The sequence below is a fragment of the Aphelocoma coerulescens genome, chromosome 8, assembly GCF_041296385.1.
Source record: "Aphelocoma coerulescens isolate FSJ_1873_10779 chromosome 8, UR_Acoe_1.0, whole genome shotgun sequence".
NCBI classification, from domain to species: Eukaryota; Metazoa; Chordata; class Aves; order Passeriformes; family Corvidae; genus Aphelocoma; species Aphelocoma coerulescens.
Window position 1 is genome coordinate 8,859,023 of NC_091022.1, and position 20,325 is coordinate 8,879,347.

Consider the following 20,325-nt stretch of genomic DNA (forward strand, 5'->3'; position numbering starts at 1 on the left):
GGATAGAGAAGAAACACATCCACAGTCTTTAAGCACCTGTCCATGGAGACAATACATGATATTAAACGAGTCCTTGAAGTAGATGATGAAGACAGTACAGCACCCAGCACTGAAAACACAGCAAATTTCAAGCAGAAAATGCAATGACTGCTTTGCTTGTAGGAGGAGCTGACTGTCCAGGAGATTACCAGGACCTTAAGGGCTCAGCACCACTCATTGTCAGGTCACCCACAAATTGTTGGCATCCTCTGGATGAGCCAGGAAACGCCCTCACTCAGACTTATGCATAATGAGAAAACTTACACAAATCCTGCTAGCCCCAAATCTGCATGTGAGCACGGAAGGGCTGCCCTGAGCAGGGAATGAGGGATGGACAGACCTTGGGAGAAAGCAAGGACTGCATGGAGCAGGAGGACAACCTGTGAGTGAAGACAACAGATATAAGAACCAAAACTAGAGAAGGAAGCCGAGCAGGAGTCCTTTAGAAAAGGCCCAGGAGAGAGTGTATTCTGGGCAGGGTTTCACCGTGTGCTCTGTAATGGGTGTATTCCCTACAAACACACTGAAATAATGGCTTTCCTCATCCCTGCTGTGGACACTGGCGTATGCTTTGAGTTTTCCCATCATTCATTGTCACTTCCAGTTCTTCAGCTTCCCTCTGAATTGCAGCTTTACCTTATCTCTGTAAGCACAATAGAGGAAAGAAATTGTGAAAGGAGGAAAGCAACTAATAATGTTAATTTTTTATTTGTTGTTAAGTTGTTGAAAAGCCAAAACTGACACAATTCCTTAGCACAGCACGTGCTCAGAAAAGACACAAAAGAGCAAGCATGTGGAAATATGTGATGGCCACATCACCCTCACGTCATGGCATGGAGCTGGCCGTGTCTCACAGCTCCTGGCTCCCGGCTCCTATCTTTGTGGAGACGCAGAGATCCACAATAGCAAAGGACCCTGAAGGAGATGTAAAGCAGCATATAGAATCATAGAAAGGCTTGGCTTGGGAGGCACCTTAAAGATCATCTAGTTCAAACTCCCCTGCCCTGGGCAGGGACACCTTCCACTATCCCAGGTTGCTCAGAGCCCCATCCAGCCTGGCCTTGAACACGTCCAGGGATGGGCAATCCATAGCTTCCTGAGCAACCTATGCCAGGGCCTCACTACCTCCACAGGGAAGAATTCCTTCCTAACATCTGATTTGAATCTCTCCTCTCTTGGAGGCGATGATTTTGTGAGACAGCCCAAGATGCACCAGGTACTTGATGCTCCTGCCAGTCACAGCCGTGGGGCTTTGACGATCATGGGGAGTTTGCAGGTCCCTGAGCTGGTCTCACAGGGCCCTGGGGATAGTGGTGAGCACCAAAAGCATTCAGACACCTTTTCTGCTCCAGACCCTGGGAGCCTGCACTCCTGGCTACCCGCCTGGAGCAGCAACTCAGTCCACAGATTCCTCAGTAATTCTTGGAGGTGTTTACTTTACTGTTTCATATTATGTATTTGCATACATCCAATTTACAGTTCCCATCATCGAGCTGCCTCAGTAATTGGGCAGCTGGTCTCAGAAATGCTGATTTACTGCACTGCTGATGACATAATATGTGTTTGTGCTTGCAAGAGGCAGCCACAAAATCCCTCTCTCCTGAGCTGAGTCCCACTATTGATTTTTTCTATCGGATTAATATTACCATGACCTGCTGTTTTAGTCAGCACATTTAATACATTGGCAAGGATGTGCCCATGAAGCTCTTCCTCCACAAATTGCATTTCCCTCATGGGGCATGTGCATCTCCCCTGTCTTGGCTCTCTTGCAAGGGAACAATAATCCCTGACCACTGGGAACAGGAACAAGACTGCAGAGAGTGCAAACAGTGAATGTCACCTTGAAATGTTTATGGCTGGGTTGGGTTTTGCTCTGCCAACACCTGCCTGGGCTGGGAACAAATTCCTGCTGCCTCTGCAAAATTCATGGAATGGTTTGGGTTGGAAGGGACTTTATAGATCATCTTGCTGCAACCCTCCTGCCATGGGTGGGGACACCTTCCACTAGGTCAGGTTGCCCAGAGCTCCATCCAACCTGGTCTTGAACACTTCCAGGCATGGGTCATCTCCCCCTGCCCATCACCAGATCTGGCTTGGTAGCCAAGCAAAGGGTTTTGCATCCCTGCTGAGCTCTGTGCATCCAATGTCACCAGCAGCAGAGATGCCCGAGCTGCCTGTCCCACATCAGCATGGCTGACTCAAGGAGGATGATGTGCAGAACAAATGAAAACGGCAACAAAGTGTTCCCATTGCAGAGCAAGAGCGCTCCAAGCCAGCTTCCCACACGGCCAACTGTCTCCTGTGCTTTTTATGTTTGGTTCCTGTCCAACCTGAAATAAGAGCAGTCTCTGAAGGGAGGCATTTGTCACTGCCCAAAAGGACTTGCAAGCAAGGTCAGCCTGGACTGCTGCTGCAGCGTGGCTTGATGCTGCCTTGCTCTGAGAAGGGCATGAACGCGCTGTCCCCAAACCTCCACCCACATTCCCCCTCAGCCTCCGGATGCACTGCAACTGAATCAGCTGCAGTAGAGACTCAACACAAACAAAAAGAACAAGAAAGCAATTTTGCTTATAGACATCCTCATTCTTACAGCCTGCCTGACTATTTTTTTCCCATAGCTGGTAATTCCTGTATTTTCTTATTTGCTACAGGAAAGCTTTCTCTCTGAGAGCAGAAATGACAGGTGCTGGTGTTAGGTTCATGCAGCGCTTCAGAGGCTTGCACAGCCCCGTGCAGCCTGGCACAGCGGAGAGCTCCTCCCTGGGGGACATGGTGTCACTTTGCATCACCCACTGGCTCGGGACATCCAGCAGCACAGGGCAAGGAGCTTTGAAAATGTCTGTGCAGTCCTTATGCACTGTGACTTATGAGACCCTCTTTTTCCAACAACACAATTGATTCATGTCCTTCATGCGCGTTTTTGGGTAGCAGAAAACAGGCACCAGAAGGATAAATGCAAGTGAGCAAACGATGAGGAGGATGTCACAAAAATGAAAGGCACTGGAAGAAAACACTTGCAAACAGCAAGCTGAGGCTGCCTGGAGGGGACTGGGGAGCAGATCTCCACCTCTCTGATGGGAGCAGCCCCACGCCAATGAGTCCCAATCCCCAACTCCACGCAGCAGGTGGGCTTGAGCATATTAAAATGCCAGTCTCCCCACTTTGCCCATGCTAATTTTCTCCTGTCTCTTAGTAACTGGTTGGTACAGGTTATGTTAATATGGATTTAAATTCTCCAAAGAGCAGAAAATTAAAGGAAATTATGAATCAATTTACATTTCATCTGATTCATAAACCTACACACTCTACAAAATGAGTTGATTTGAAATAATTAAGGTTAAGAATGTCCTCATCACCTCTTCAATACTCCTACTAGATGCACTGCATCTTCTCTGTCTGCTCTTGCTCTCTTTAGCATTTCAAATTACATGTCCTCCTTTGTTTTTTCCAAGAGATTTCAAATTTACCAGGCAATTAAATAGTGATATGTAATAATAATAACAACAGCAAAACCAATAACGATGGCTCTAGGCTGTGTTTGCAGCAGGAGGAGTAGAATGCCGAAGGGAGGGAGATGAACGGGGAATTCCTGCTTAGATGTAGTCCTGGCAGAGCAGCCCCAGCACACGCAGTTTGTCAAGCTGTGGGAATCACGTTATTTATCAGCCCTTTCACGTGTGAAAGCAGGGCGTAGCAGCGGGACTCCTTCTCTGCAGGTAGGCTCTGCCTGCAGCTTCAAACCCTCCCCAGTCAGCAGCCCCTGACTTCAGCAAACATCTTCCCCAGAGAGGTGGTGGAGGCCCCATCCTAGAAACATTCAAGACCAGGCTGGACAGAGTTCTCAGCAACCTGCTGTAGTTGAAGATGTCTCCTTTTATTGCAAGGGGTTTGGACTAGATAGCTTTTAAAGGTCCCTTCCAACCCAAGCCACCCTAGGATTCTATGATCTGCCTTTCCCTAGCAGACCTCCATGCTCTGCTGTAAGAATTCCTTCTGCAGAGCTGTGAGGACAGCCGCTCCAACTCTTCTGAGGATTTCTCATTAAGGTAATTTTTTTCCCAGCAGGTTTTACTGTCAGGATGATACATTTAAATCAGCTCCACCACAGCTGACTCACATGTGAATAGCCCCCAGTGAGAAGCAGAACCCACTCACCACACAGCAATTTTAATGGGAAATAGAGAAGGGGCTTTTCCATCGCCTCAGACCTGCCAGACCATCTGTATGGTGACCCAGCTGAGTCTGAGGCCCCACAGAACAAATGTGTGGCAATTTTCTTTACCTATTGAAGGTAAAAGAGGGGGAATGGCAGTTCTTGTGGGTGCATCTTTCAGCAATGGGATGACTTGGTCCAGTACATGCTTGCTTCCATTGCAGCTTTTCATTGGCAATTATAGATTTGTCAGTGATTACAGTAATTCTCCTCATTGGGAAATAAACATCAGCTACGTGCAGCTCTGTGGTGGCAGCAGTATTTCACTTCAACATATAAGTCCTTTCTGTCCAGATTGTTCCAGCCATAAAGCAGAAGGAAAATGTCACGCACCTCCAATACTGCTTCCAAAGGTCTCCAGGGAGCAACCATGTGTCTTTCTCCACCTGAACTCAGAAAAGCATTATGGCAGGGATTTTCAGGCAGGAAATTCCACAGTTCTCTGCTTGGAGTCAGGATGCAGCAGGCAGAAGGGTTCCCAAGAAGCAGGGCCTGTTGCCACGAGGAGGCAGTGCCTGATGCCAGCTGAAGGGCTCTGCAACATTTCCGAGGGAGCAGAAGGGCTCTGCAGGCACTGATGTGTGACGTTAAATAGAAGTGAATCGTGTCTTTCCTTGCCTTGGCTTGCTGAACCCTTCAGTGCTTTGCAAGGGGCAGGGTGCTTGATTTGATTGGAGTGATGCAGAAGCTCATCTTTCTCCTTTGTGCATTGATCCAGCCCTGTCCACTGTGAACCAGAGCATTTGCTCCATGGTGGATGACCCTGTGGCTGGTGGCCAGCTCTCTGCCGTCTCCAGAAGGACATGGATTTGTGTCTTCCTCCTCAGAAACAGGTCCATGGGCATGCCGGTCTGCACACACATGGCAGGACAAGGCAGCCACATCCTGGCCTTCTTCAGGAGGAACAAGGCCAGGAGATGAAGGGGACTCCTCCCTCCTCTGCTTGGTGCTGGCAAGGCTGCATGTGAAACAGAGCCAGTTTGGGTCCCTGCCCCCAGGTCAGGAGAGACCTGGAGAAACCAAAGGCAACTAAAATGGTCAGGGCCAGATCCAGTGCTGGTGATAGCCCTGTCCTGAGCCAGGGGCTGGACTAGGGACCAAACAGCCAACGTCGGTGATTCTGGGGTTCAACATGCAAAGCCTTCCCTGTAAGGGAAGGAGTGTGATGTCATTGGGGAGACAAGCACGTTGCTTCTTGTCATGCTGCAGAAACAAGCTGAAGATACCGACCCACTATGAGCAGGAGTCTGAATTTCAGCCCTGCCAAACAGACTCAGCCACATTTGAATGGCGAGACAAATGTCCAGGGGCGACGTCAGAGCCTGGGAAATGCAGAGCAATTACAGCAACCCTGCTGACGAGGCAAGCCTGGGGCTGGGGAGAGCAGCTACCTTTTCTCTTCCAGCCTTCCAGTTCATATTGTGCCTTGGGAACTATTCCTGATATTCCTCCTCTTCCTCCCTGTGGTGTGGACCGGCAGCCTGGATCCCACTTGTTAACACAGCTGTAAATCACTCGTGACAAGCTTAACAATGACTCAAGGGCAGCAAAGAATCAGCAAAGAATGGATGTTGTTCCTGCCAAAAACGAGTGCGTGGCCAGGTGCTTCCCCCCACGGCCAGCTGGGCCTGCCTCCGTGGGGCTGGGAACACGTGCCCACTGCAGCCAGAAAGGTCACTCACCCCACTTAGAGATAAAATGCCAAATCACAGCTGACATTTAACTTAGACTCCTCTTACTGAGTGCGCTGCAACAGGCACTGGAGCCTGCTCCAGGTGGGCTGCGCTGACCGAGGCACAGGGAACCCCCGGCACTTCTGCAGGTGGGCTCTCCTCCATGGATGCTGGAGGCTGGGAGTGCTGCCATTCCCAGGAGCTAATGGCCACAGGCAGCACAGCTCCTGGTTGAACCTCCTCTGCAAGCTGCAGCCCCTTCACAGTGAGAGATCATCCCCCAGCAGGGGCTTCTAAGCAGGCGTCCTGCAGAACAGCCTGTCTCCCATTTCATGCTGCCAGCAAAGCAAGGGGCTGAGGTTTCTCCTGGCAAAGGGGCTGGAAGTGGAGCCACTGTGCCAGTAAGTAATTCCCTTGGGGGGCTGCAGGTCAGTTCTCTCCTAAATAAAGCCATGGGGCACCATCACAAGACCAGCTCCACAGCCCAGTAGCCAGGATGGCACATCCAGAGAGCACTGTGAGCACAGTGAGAACCTCAGAGTGGGTCCTGGGGACCTACAACCTGGAAGGTCTCTGGCATCCCCCTCCAGCAGCACCAAAGCTGGCACTTGTCTACCAGGATGCCTGGATCTTATTGCTGGTGCCCTGAAGCCCCTGTCCCCACTGGCCTCAGGACAGGGATTTTCAGGCACTGCATGAGGTTGTGGAGGGCTCCTGTCACCAACATGTTCTGCCTTGATTTGCATGTTCTGCTCTGCAGACCCCTGGGGCTTGGGTGCTCTGTGTGCTCCCAGCAGGACTGCGTCAGCTGGAGAGGCAGGCAGGGCTGGGAGAGTCTGACGGGCTGTTTGCACTGATAGCAGGAGATATGATGGGAGTGAATATCAAGCTGTCATCTCCGTCATCTTGTGGCCAAGGTAACGGTGGGAAGTGGGTTCGCCTTGTTGAATCCCTCTTCAGATGAAAAATAGCGAGCATCAAGCTGCTCTTGTTCACAGATTCCTCCTGTTCGGTTTCTAATATAATGATCCAATTTGCTCAACACAGCTGCAGTTTTTGGGCACCTTCCAGCTTCCGTGTCTGATACAGAAATCCTGCCTGCTGCACAGAAACAAGCTGTCCATCCATGCACTGGATCCGTCCCCTTCCCCTTGCCATGCTCCCCGAACACGCCGCCCCCCGTGCCCCAGGAAGTGTCACACACAGGAATCTTCCCTGTACTACTAAGGATTTATTTATTGCCCATGGCAAAGGGTTTGAAGAGTGCAGACCAGAGAGGGGATGCCCAAACTGACATTGTGCAGTCAAATCATCCCCTTTTTTTATCCACAGCTCTTTCCCAAAGCACTGGGACTTCTCTCTTTTAACAGAGGTAGTTTGCTCCCTGAATTCTTTTGCTGCAGGATCAAGGTGTGTGACAAGGAAGCAGAGCTGTCCAAATGGCGTGGCTCTGGGACCTGCTTGCCCGGGTGCAGAGGCAGCAGAGACCCCTATTTCTCATCTGGATGGGGGAAGCAAACATTCCCTGGCCTGCTCCACTTCTCTGAATCACCCTAATCCTTCAGGAGAGGAGGCTAACATGGAAGGGGATGTCCCTATCCTCCTTCCTAAGCTCTGTGCAGATAGGTCAGAGCATATTCTCCTTAATTGTAGCTTATTCTTACCCTGAGCAGCAGGGTGGGTCAGCAGAGCCCCCTCCTCATGTCACACAGCCTGTGGGTAAGATTCCTTTTCCATCCCCTGTTTAGAGCCATAGTCTGACACGGCTTCCAGGGGGAAGCCAGCATGCCTGTGTATCCAACCATCTTCCCTCTGCTCCAACAGCAACCCTCCTAAACACACCCTTGCCCTGGGCAATGGCTTGCCAAGCTTCCCAGGTGCTGCAGGAGCTGTGCAGCTGTGAAAGCCACGGGAGGGTTGCCAGACCCTCGCCCTGCCCACGGGGCTCAGTACCCACAGCTGGGCACTTGCTGCATCAGCTCTGGGGGCTGCTCTGACAGACAGACCCCTCTGACTGTCCCTGTCCTGCTGAGCAGCCCTGGGACAGGATTTATCCCCCCTCAGCATCCTCCCACAGAAGGACACCAACCTCTGCATCTTGTCCTGTCTGTGCCAGGCACCAGGAGCAGAGCTCAGGGAGCTCTGACCTGTGCAAAGGGGGCATGCAGGGGGCAAAGCAAACCCTGCATCTGTGCTGCCAGGGCCAGGCAGGCACAGGGCCCTGCCACTGCCCAGGGTGGCCAATGCCATCCAAGCATCATTCCTGCTGTGCTGGTGAGAGCAGAGCCGTGCAGGAGAGCGGGGCAGGAATCAGAGCAGGCACGGGCACAGCGCAGTGCTGGGCAGGCACTGTGCCCATGCAGCTCCAAGTCAGCTTCTTGAAAATGTTGTCCTACTTATTTAATCTTTGGGAAAGATGCCTGATGGGTTTCATAAAGCGTCTGAGTGTGGTTTATGCTCTTGGGTTGCAGGAAATTAAATGCCTTTCGGTTGTCTCCAAGGGTAGTAAAGACAGAGTTCAGGAGCCTTATTAGACTTCATTTCCAGTTCTCTCCATGTTGAAGGAATACTAAATAACTCGATCTTGGTGGATTTGATGTATTTGTCATTTGCTTATCTGCAGGACAAGCCACATTATAGAGTATTACAAGTTCAAAAAGGAAAAATAATCTTACTCATTTTCTCATTTACTTTATTTTTCACTTTTTTTCGCTGCACCTACCATCTTGCAATTGTAAACAGCTTGGGCAGCTGAACTACCGCTTCCCTCCGGTTTCACTGCCCTGAATCCAGTCCCTGAGACTCTCTGTAGAAATCCAGACATGAAATGGCTCCCACAAGCTCTTCTGCTACGCTCACATTTCTCAATTATAAGTCTCCAGGAAAAAGTGCATCATATTTAATCTTCATTCTGGGCTCAGAAGAGTTTTCCTCCCATGCATTTTGGATCTTTTTCTCTGAACAGAGCAGCCTGAGGAGGGCCAAGCACAGAGCAAGCGCAGGATGAGGCCTCCCAGTAACCAAACCTGCCTTTAAATTGGCCCTTAACTCCTCCACGGAGCTGTTGCACCCAGGAAGGCTGCGAGCCCTCTGGACCCCAGGAATCAGACACAAAGGGCATAACTGACCTCCAGTGAGGAAAGGCAGCTTTCCCTTGGGTTGCTACCTGACTCTATACCCCTGCTTGTACCATGACTTCTCAGGGCTACTGAGCAGGTAGTAGGGGTGAGAGGTGGATGGAATTCAGGCCAGGGAACAATGCTGCTGGGAAGCAGGAGGGGCTGTTTCTCATTTTCCTAAAAACAGCACAAAAAGCCACTTGCTGGCTTGCTGCAAGAAATGGAATTGATGCTATTTTGACATTTTTGTTTCCATGGGACATTTCTCTTTTATATTCTGTGTATTAAAATATATTTTAAATGATTGTTATGTCACAGGGAAATGGCATAGCTATTTTAGTAATGATCTGATTTATAGATTCATAAGCTTTAGGGCCAGAAGGGACTATTATGATCTGTAGAGCCGTGGCCAGAGTCACTTGCCTGATGATTCCCTGCTTCAAGCCCAGCGTTTCTGGCCAAGTGACAATCCATCTTCACGGAGAGAAACCCTGTCAGGACCACAAAGCACCAAATGCTGGAGAATTCACATCACCTGCAGACCCCCATACCTGTGTGGGGTGCTTGGGTGCTTGGCAGTTCTCCCCAGCTGTCCCCAAAGCTCCACTCTGGCCAGCTCCCAGCTCACTCTTTAACACAGAGCTCTGTTCATACCAGGAAAAAAAATCCTGCTTCAACTGTTTCCTTGCAAATGTCTGGAGCAATTTCAGAGGCAGGCTGGGCCGAGGCTTGGCTGTGGCGCTGCTACCATCGGGGCAGGAGCACACACAGGCACCCCGCTCCTCGCCCTGTCCATCACCTGCCTTGTCCCTGCAGGCCAGAGTCTGTCACATCCAGGGCAGCACAGCCAGGCATCACAGACTCTGACAGAGCCCCTGAGCACTTCATTTCTTTTCCTTTCCTCTGAGCAGAAATGCCTAGAGGTGGGACCCGGGCTCTTTGCAGAGGCTGCTGCTGCAGCCCCCGGGGTGTGAGGACCAGTGAATTGCTCTGATGTGACGTGTCCATCTGTTACCTCCAATCCTCTGTGGAGTTTTACAAGTGAAGTGGGCAAAGACCGGCTCGTTCCCCACATCCTGGGGCTGCAAGGGAGCCTCCAGCCCCAGCCCCAGGTCCCTCGGACTTGCTGTGAAGCAGCTGTGGGGCATTGTGGCACCACGAGCTGTTTCACCTGCACACACAGCAGGGGACTAGGAATTAAGTGGACTCCAATTTTATCGTCAGGGTTCATTAGGTTAATTAATACTGTGGACGCACTCTGTTAATCAGCTTTGCAATAGGAGAGTGGTTTCAGCAGGAGATGAGGAGCTGCTCAGAAGCTGCTCTGCTAATGGTGCTAAATCCAATTTCATGCAATGGCACAGCACAGGGAGATGATTAATGGGTTTCATGTCTCCCCATCTGTGGGGACTGTCCCCAGCTCCCCTGAAGTCAGAGGGAGTGGGTCATTGCTGGCTATCAGTGTGGCAGAGCCTGGCAAAGCCCCCTTTGCTCCTTGAAACAATCTCAGGACCTGGGCACGGGAGAGGAAAAGTTTTTCAGTGCTGATGTCAGCATCCCAATGCCAGGCAGGGCCAGCCCAGCTGCTCAGGTGAGCCCACCCAGGCACCTGGCAGTGCCAGGCCCCCATTCCCACGGTGGTTCCAGGCAGCAGGGAGAGGCTGATTCTGACAGCAGAGAGCAGTCCAGAGCTGCACTGAGGCAGGGCAAGGGTTTCAGGGACTGATAACAAATTTGCCATACAAATTTATTGCTGGATTCAATGATCTAATGCCATTTGGAAAGGATTTGCATTTTCATATGTCTGAGAGGAAGATTAGAGACACCACCTTCAAAAAAGCTCTCATGGGCTATTCCCTCCTCTCTCCCCAGAACACAAAAAGTGACTTTGAAATATGAAACAGCATTGACTGCAAATAAGTTGAAATAAAAGTACTTGTTATGTGACCCGAAGGATTTCTTGGAGGGGAAAGCTATCACCTGAACAAGTAGGAGGATGTGAGTAGTGCTGGCATGAAGTCTGGGCTGCCTGCAGAGCAGTGACACAGCTGTCCCTGTGACAAGGGATGGCCCCAGGCTGCTGAGCTCAAGCAGGAGGCGGAGGGTGATGGGAAACAAGTATATTTTCCCACACAGCATGAGAAGGAGGAAAGAAGAGGTAGGCATCAGTGCATGCTACAGCTAGGCAGGTTGATTGAAGGGCCATAAAGGCGCTGGGGAAGGGCTGGCGCTGGGGATAGCAACCCTCAAAACTTCACCCCAGCAAATAAGAGGCATGTTTACTGGGATTCAGTGGTTTTAGAGGGGGCGATAGGGAGAAAATTCATCCCCATCCTCTGATTTTTGCGGGGACTCTGTGCACATCAGATAATTCTGATTTTGCTCTTTGATGAGATTATGTCTTTGGCTGGTAAAGGTAACAGATACAGTGAAATACTTTGGCTTTGCTGGCATTTCAGTTAGGACAGCCTGGCAGTCTAAAAGTTATCAGGAAAAGACACATTATGTGAATTAAAATCTGGCTGACAGGCTCACCTTTAGAAGGCAGCTGAGCCAGAAGCCCTCAGCTGACAGCGTTGGTGGGGCCTGCGGGGTCAGATCTTGGCATTTCTGGCAGTAACATCACTGCTGGCAGCATTTGTTCCTTGACCAGGATAGGCTGAGTGGACAGGGCTGAGCTTTGCAACCTGTGCCGAACACAGGGGCCCGAGCACAGAGGCTTTTTGGGTGCACCCCTTCCCCAGGCTCAGCCAACATCACTCTCATCTTCTCCATGTACAGCCTGTGCTCCTGGGCTGGCCAGCGTGGTGGCATCAGTGGGGTCCCTCCAGGATGTTCCTGTCCTCATGCCAGTGAGTCCAAGCAGCTGCAAAGAGCCTTTTTCCCCCCATCATCACAGAAACTCGGGCAATGCTGCTATTTTAGAGGCACAAACACATCCATGTGCGCTTTTCTTATGGACAGTAATTTCAGCATCTGTTCGGGCTGCACAAGCACCTTGTAGCACTGGAATCTTGTGCTCCAGTATTTGTTAGAGTGCAGGATTATTTTCCATTGATTTCAGGCTAATCACACAAAGAAAAGCAACATCTGCTGAGTGAATAGGCTCCCAAGGAGAATTAACCGCTCTCACACACAAAAGAATGGGAAAGAGTTGAACCAGCAAGATTCTCTTTAGCAAGAAGAACATTTATTTTTAGCGCCTCGTGTGGCCCAATCCCTCCCTCCCTCCTTTCTGCCAGCACCAGTTGGAGGCAGAAAAATACCGCTGGAATTGGCTTTTCTCCTTCCTCCCCATCATCCCCATCCTCACATCTTGACCCCCTCACTGACTGAGCCACTCAGGAAAAAATGCAATTTCTAGCAGGCCATCCATCTGCGGTGCACATAAACTTACCTGCCAGTAAAATGAGTGCAACAGGGATGATTTGAATCCATGCCAGGGTTCCCCATAACACACAAGTCAGCTGCACAGAGGTGGAGTGGGGAGCCCTGGTAATAAGATGGAAGCAGTAGAGAAAAGTATCCTAACAAGAGTGTGGTAATTAGGACTGGGCTGTTTGTTTCCCTTCCCATGAAGAGGCAAGCCATAAATCAGGGAGGCATCTGCCGTGCAGGATCCAAGGGCTCTCAAAGCAGTAGGAAAAAGCCATCCATCACTGTTAGCAGAAGGAGGATTCGAGTTTAAATTACACATACTCGAACTACACATTTGCAATTGTTTGGAAACAAAGTTTTCTTTAATTTCTCCCCTGACTCTGAGAGGGGGCTGAGCCAGCTACAGCAGGGTTCAGCTGATGCCTAATCAGGCCCCAAAAGGAGCAGAAAGGGAAAATTAAGTGGCGACCCCAGGGCTCTGGGGAGTAGCTGCTGCCCTCCCCCTGAGCACCTGCACCCACTCTCTCACCGTCCTTGCCTTCTTCCCTTTGCGGGCATTTTTCCACAGTATGTTTCCAAAATAACCTGGTCCTTGAAACCGAGATAAGGCAAGAGAGGGACAACCTCAAGAGCTTTCTTCCTGCTGAACACTCCCACTGGCATGTGTCCCATCCCATTGACCTCTCCGTGCTTCTGCCAGCAGCGCAGCCACCCGCAGGGAAGCAGTTCCTGCGTGCCCAAGGAATGCAGGCTCGTTCCCCCACACCGGGCTCGGTGAGAGCCCAAGCACCTGCTCACAGCTCAGGGCAAACCTTTGGCCCCCTATTTTTGGACAGATGACATTCCCTGGGTGCTATCTTCAATTAAGGCTGTGAAAATCGTTCCCATCGGATCCCAGCTCCCAGCTCCTCTTGCGAGGCTTGGTCATCCCCGTGTGCCCACCCCGCAGCTTGCTGCCACATCCCTGTTTCCCACTCTTACCCCATCAGCATGCCCAGCACATTTCTACATCTCTTCCCATACCTCCTTCCACCCATGTGTCCACCTGTCCTGGCAGCAACAAGCACCTGAGCCCCCAGGCACCGACCTGAGCTGCTCATCCCTCCTTTCCCCAGTGTCCAGACACAATGGAATTATGTAAATTCCATACTGATGGAAGCCAGGACTATTAACTGTGCTGCTTTAATTCTCCCCTGGTATTTACAGTCACTGGGATTTGAGAGCTGATATATATTATTGTTTCATCTGAATATATCTCCAGGCAAGAAAGTTGAGCTGCAAGCACAGAAATGTTCATTGCCCAGATATGAGAGGTCCCTTAGGAGAATATATCAGAGCTACAGCGTTAGCATGTAAAATATGCGCGAGTGAGAGTGAAATACTGCCTTTGCTGGCCAGCACCTATCAACAGGCTGTGGGAAGGGCTGTGGGAAGAGCGGCAGAGCTGGGGGAGGTTTCCCAGGTGGGGGCAGGGATTGGCTCATGTCCCTAAGGGAGCATGCGAGCGCCAAGGTAGGGGTTTGCTGCGAACTTTGCCCCAGCAGGGCTGGGCACGGGGAGTGCTCCTGGCAATGCTGCACCCATCGGCAGGTACCTGCCTGTACCGCACAGGCAGCGCTGTGTTTTCTGCCCCTGTGGGATTTTCAGGTCCCCTTGCCCTGGGAAAGGTGTGCAACCACTCCCACCGAGCCAAAGAGATCCTCCCCCAGCCTGATGGGCTCAACAGGGGTGTCCCAGCCCTTGCCTCATCACCCTCGTAAGTCACCACATGTCAGTCCCCAGACAAATGCAGGCTTGTGGCAGAATTAATCATTCTGGCAGTTTACAAGGCAATTAAAGGAAGGGGCCATGTGTCTGATTATCCAGCAAATAAGCCTTGGAGAATTACAAACGTATCAGAGGTAGTGCCAATTAACTGCAGCGATCCACAGGAGAGAGCACCCAGAATAACGCCTCCTCCTCCGGCTGCTGTCCTGCAGTTGGGAACTGAGCAATAGCACATGTGAAGATCATAAACTGCATTTCCACACGAAGAATGCCAAGTATTGTATTTATTTATCAGCCAAAAGTGGTGGATTGCTACCAGAAACCTGAACCGCTAAACGCTGCAACTATCATATTATTTGAGTATGGCTACATGCTTGCCACACAAATGAAGAAGATGTTCTTCTTGCTCATTGGTTTAGAAGCTGAGAAAAACCATATTCCTTCTTGTCTCTGCTGCAACAAAAAAGCCATGGCCAACATTGCATTCTCTGGACTGGGATCCTGGAGACAAGGTTAGCCTGGAGTCCCTGGTGCCTTGAGCACTTCCTGCAGAGATGGGAGGTCTTGCTGTACAAATTCCCGCACAGAGAGACAAAAACAACCTCAAGACCTTTCTTTCTGCAATGATTCCACCTTCAGAACTGAGAATGAATTTCAGATGTCACTCCCCTGGAGTGGCTCCCTGCCAGCCCATGGGACCAGCCTCTCACTACAATGAGCATCTGTTAATACAGTTATTGATTAGTTCACTGACAATTAGTACAGCTGATCAAGCTGAGAACAGCCAAGAGTGATGTTTATGCAGAGTGTGTTTCTCGTAACACCATTTAGGGGTGTTTAATGGGCCAGTGAGATAAGACGAAGAGGAATATTGTATATTATATGGACAGCTCCCATACGGCTGTGAGATGTTCAGGGGATGTGGATGTTGCTCCAGCCTGCTGCTGGAGTACTCCTGCTCCATATGTGGAGCTCTGTGAGAGATTCCCAGGGATGGACTCCCGCTGCCACCAGCTCCCTGCCATGGCAATGGGACTCTGGGTGCCCCAAACCTTCCAGGCTCTCATGGCTGCCTTGCAGGCTGTGGTGGGGCTGGCTGAGGCTGGCAGGGAGCAATGTTAATTTTAGCTGGCACCTGCTCCACTCCAGGGAGTGTATTTATTTCAGAAGCACCATGTGTTTGTTTTTCTGAAACAAAAATGTTTCAAGATTTGGGGTTTGTGGAGAACTTCCAAAACCTTGGGATAATTTCAAATTGAAAGGAAACCACAGTGCAAAGATTCAAAATGTCTATGAAGACAAAATCTGAGTTTTCAGGTGGTTTAATTAGCAGTCTGCCTGCACCCCACTAGATATCAAAGATGCGTCTGTGTTCTTAAAAACAGCTCTGAAGCTGTTTCCAGGCCCACCTCTAAAATAAATAAATGCATACATAAGTGTGCGCCTGATGAGAATGAGCTCTGCCAGCTCATCAGAATAAAATGTCAGCAAATGCCAGCAAGTTCCTGACCTTAATTCCAACAGACTTGGCCTTCCTTCCCTTTCTGAAGTTATTTGCTTCCTTCCCAGACCTTGCTATTTAGATGTTAATCACCAGGTTTTATTGGGCAGAAAAAGCATCTGCTGGCAGTGCTGACCCGCATGCCTTGCTTGGTGCTTCTGCCACCTGGGGCTGTGCAGGTGACCGGAGGGACAAGGTGACTCCCGGCCTGAGCCCACCATGGGCTCACAGGCAGCAAGCTTGGGGATGCCCTGATGCCACACAGGTGACTCCAATGCAGTCTCCAACTGCAGGGCCATGACCCTAAAAGAATTTGCTGGTATAGGATTTTGTGGAAGGACATCAAAGCAATGGGGAGCACCGACCTGTGAGCTGGATCCTACCTTTCCTGTGTGGATGCCCGCCTAAGGGCCAATTTGCTTTACAAATTATTGTGCAGAGCTGCAAAGGCAGCCATCTGCTCACTTCTTCTCACAGCCATGCCCTGTGATGTTTCCCATTCCCACCTGCATCCAGCACAGTAAAAAATATTTGCATTCCTGCCCAAAAACCCTTTTATTATTGCTCGGGGAGGTGGAGCCTCCTGAGCACAAGCAGTGCATGGAGTATTTTCCCCAAACCCACTGTGCTGTGCTGCATAAGCAGCGTGAGCAATGACAGTACATTAAATCCCTTGTTTTGAGAGCACAGGCAGCAAGAGAAGGGGGGTACCAGCCTCCTGGGGCTGGGGTGCGTGCTCACCATTGCCACCTTTGAGAGCAGCTGTCTCTCCTGCCACAATGCTGTGGCACCGGAGTTGTGGGGAAAGTTTTGGGGAAGGCTGCAGTTTCGCCATGCTGGCACCAACAGTGTTCGAGGTACAAAGTACTCTGCAAACATTACATTTTCAGTTAGATAAAGGACTGAAGGTGGTTCCTGCTACAGACTGTGGATGTCACAGTAACATACAGGACTTTCTGGTGGGAAAAGTGGCACTTTCACTGTGGTTTTTGTAAGAGTGAGACTAGGTGGTGCAGGCTGACACTCACAGGCCAGGTTGCATTTATAATGTATTTGCACAATATGATCTCTTTTGTAGCTCTGAAACCTGCCAAGACTTTGGGAGGCTTTTGGGCAAACTTAAACCACCCTGACAAACTCTTTTGGGTCCTTTGCTGTTGGGGTATGTGGCTCACCGCAGACCAATGCACAGGCGTGTTCCCAAGTGGGATGACAGTGATCTCTCCCCGCTGCACCCCACGACACCCCAGCTGCTACTGGTGGGGGGGCTCCACAGCTGGGGACGGCCCCCCCAGCGGGCACAATGACCAATCAATGACATGGTTTTCACCTTCCTATCGCATAAGCACCGCTACAACATCCTCTCGACTTCACAAGATGCCAAAGGTAGTCTGTGAATGGCAGGTAGGGCTGGTTTCCCTGGGGCTCTGGTGCAGATCAAGGGCAGAACAACTTAAACACACACACACGCACACACCCCGAAAGCTGCGGAGAGGCTGAGGAAGGCGATCGCGGACCCTCCGTCCAGTTTGGCTTTTCCGTGCCGCATTTCTCGGCCTTCCCAGGAGATGGCAGGCCAGCCTTACAAATCCACATTCCGCAGATTCCCGGGAGAGGCGGGACCGGGACCGGGACCGAGCCGCCGTCCCCGCCCGCTGCCCGCGGGGCTGCTCGGAGGGGACACGGGCGAGTCCTTCGGAATGCCCCAGCGGTGGCTCAGGGTCGCAGAGCCGTGTCCCCTGCCATCCAAAGCTCGGCCCTGGTGGGGTCCCCTCGGGCTCGGGGGACACCTCAGCACCCGAGGGCGAGCCCCGGTCCCGCCACCGGGTGGTGACGGACAGGGCTGCGACAACGAGCAAACCGGTTACACAACTTCGACGGGTTATTCCAGGGCTCCTAATTATTGATTTTGAATGGGAGGAGAGAGGTTCTGCACTTGTAGGACAAACACTAATGTGAGAGTTAATTTCCCTCCCTGTCCTTCCCGGATCTCCTGTACCTTGTGGTGCTGGTGAGCTTGGCTCGACACCCTGGGATCGGCAGCCCGGAAAGGCTCTCCCAGGAAGAGGCGGTGGTTTGGCAGGGAGCTGCAAGGGCAGGGAGCTGCAAGGGCAGGGAGGCGTAAGGTCATTGATCCCAGGGAAAAAAAAAAAAAAAAAAGACACCGCTGATTTTTGTAACACAACAGGAAGGTGGAATCATTTGAAGTGCCACAGGTATCCTAAGCTGCCTGTGTGCATGGCTGGAGCATGCCTGATGCAGTGAGTACCCCTCAATCACACTTGGGGCGTCAGGCAGGTGGGTTTGGGACAAACCGGTTGCAGCAGAGCAGTGCTGTCCCCCACACTGCTGTTTCCCGTGCCCGTGGTGCAAAAGACCCACGAGTAACTGCAGAGGGAGGCTTGTCCCTTAGTTCAACCCCAATATTTTACAAGCTGGCTCCAGGCTGGCTCCAGGCACTGCAGCAGACAGTGAGAACATCCACTACACCGAGGGAGAAGCCAGATGAACAGGCTATGGACTGCCCAGGACATCTGTTAGGAACCCCAGTGCTGCCAGGCAAACCCACCGGGACTGCCTGGAAGGAGCTGGTTTGTTCCCCAGGGTCTGAAGGCTTTCCATCAAACACCCATGCCTGCACCTGGGGGAACACCTCCCCGAGGGTACCATTCACTGGAGAGATGCTTGCAAGCCCTCCCACACGGGATTCAGTTCCTCCCCAAATCCATGGGGCTTTGCTGGCTGTGGAAATTCTGCAGTCTGCAAGAATGTGTGTCTTCAATCAAATTTAGCACAGGAACAGGGCTCCAGAGAGGCTGTGGGATCTCTGTCCCTGGGGATACTTGCAATATGCCTAGACACAGTCCTGAGCTGCTGCTCTTGTCTCAAAGCTGAAACTTACCCTGCTTGGAGCAGGTGTTGGTTGACAGACTCTCAGGGGACTTCTCCAGTGTCTGTATCATTCCCAGCACCTGGGACTTCCATGCTGTCAGCCAAACTTTGCTAGACATAAACAGAAACCTTCAGCAAGAACCATGGAGCAGATCCAGGCTCAAGAGTGTCCCACTGCCACCTTCGGCCTCTCCCAGGCTGAAGTGGGTTTGAGCAGGTGTTCAGTTCTCTGCACCATTCCCCCCAGGGATCTCTGCAGGTGCAGTCACAACTGCAACACACAGCACTGATCCTCTGCCCTCTCCCAAAACCAGGAATAAAAGTTTTCAAGAGCCATGGGCTTGCTGGTGTCTTGCCTTCAGTGGGAAATCATCCCACTCTAGATTCACTTGTCCCGGCGCTGACAGCTCTGTGAAATCCCACCCTGGGCCTGGCACGGGGAAACTGGCAGCACAACAGCTGTTCCCACACACCTCTCATGGGCACAACGGAGCACAGGGATTTCTCAGCTTGTCATGTAATTGTCTGTGCCCAGACTGTTAGCTGTGCCTCTGGGGATGGTGGGAAGCCTGCTCTGTTTTGAGTGGAACAATACATTTTTCAGATGTGGCTGAAGTGCTGTGACTGGCACTGAACTGTGTAACAAACTCAAAGGAAGTTTCACCACATTGATTCCGGCTGAAAAATCAATGGCCCTGGATCTGTTCTGCCCAGGGAAGGATCAGCAGTCAGTGCTGCTCTTTGCACTGCAGTCATCTGGAACCCTGAGGGAAGAGGGCTCTGGCTGTAGGAACATACAAGCACAGCAAAGCAAGGGTTTTGGGAATTGTGGGTCTCCTGTGGAGAGGAGCGCCTCTGAGGCCGGTGTTGGCTCTTCAGGCACGCTGCAGGGAGATGAGCTCTACAACTGTGGATATCCAAACACAGAAGGATGGAGCCCTACCTGAGGGCGCACTGCGCATGTGGGGGTAAGGGATGCAACAGCCTAGACTTCATGTCAGATCTATGTGAGTGGCTCCGTGAACACTTGGAAAGCAGCTCTGGGCTGCTCTCAGGGGGTGGGAAGCACATCCGCAGCTTTCGGGACTTTTGTAAGATAGGGCCGGGGGTCTGGTCGCAAGAGCCGGCCTTTCTTTAAGAGCAAGATGGAGATTCTCCACTTGCCGCTTGCTTGGTTCCCACCGTGTCCGGTGTTGGGACAAAGATTTGCGTGCAGAGTTCTCTGGCCCGGCTCCCCAGCCCGGACGGATGCGGGTCCCGCTCCCAGCAGTGCCTTGCCCTGTGCTCCCCGGGGGGGCGGCCGGCGCTGCCCACCCTCCCCCAAGCCGTTCCCGAGGCATTGTTTTCCACTTATCCCTTTCTTGGTTGGGTTTTTTTTTTTTTTTTTAAGTTTGGCGGCGGGGCGCAAGCCCGGCCCCGCGCACTCGGTGTCAGCGCTGCCCGCCCCGCGGTGCTGTCGGGGCCGGAGCTCGCCGGGGGAGGGGGCGCGGAGCCCCCCGGCCGCCTCCCGCCCCCCTCGCTCCGCGCGGGCGCGTCCCCGCCCCGGGGCCGGGCGGGGCGGGGGCTCGGCGGCGGCAGGGCCGGGCGCGCTGCAGGGCTGCCCGGCCGCCGCGGGGCCGCCATGCCCGCCAAGTCCAAGTACAACCTGGTGGACGACCGGCACGACCTCCGCATCCCCCTGCACAACGAGGACGCCTTCCAGCACGGCATCTGCTTCGAGGCCAAGGTGGGCGGCGGGCGCGG

General features: G+C 51.9%; 1 protein-coding gene across 4 annotated transcripts in view; it reads left to right on the forward strand.

Moving 5' to 3' along the window:
* Positions 1-20,144: 20,144 nt before the first annotated feature.
* The window catches only part of NOS1AP (nitric oxide synthase 1 adaptor protein), a 42,933-nt gene continuing 42,752 nt past the window's right edge, over positions 20,145-20,325 (forward strand). For all 4 annotated transcript variants that reach the window (XM_069022337.1, XM_069022338.1, XM_069022339.1 and 1 more), the window contains exon 1: positions 20,145-20,308. In XM_069022337.1, the coding sequence (XP_068878438.1) occupies positions 20,204-20,308 (105 nt within the window). In that variant the 5' untranslated portion in view covers positions 20,145-20,203. The remainder of the gene's footprint in view (positions 20,309-20,325) is intronic.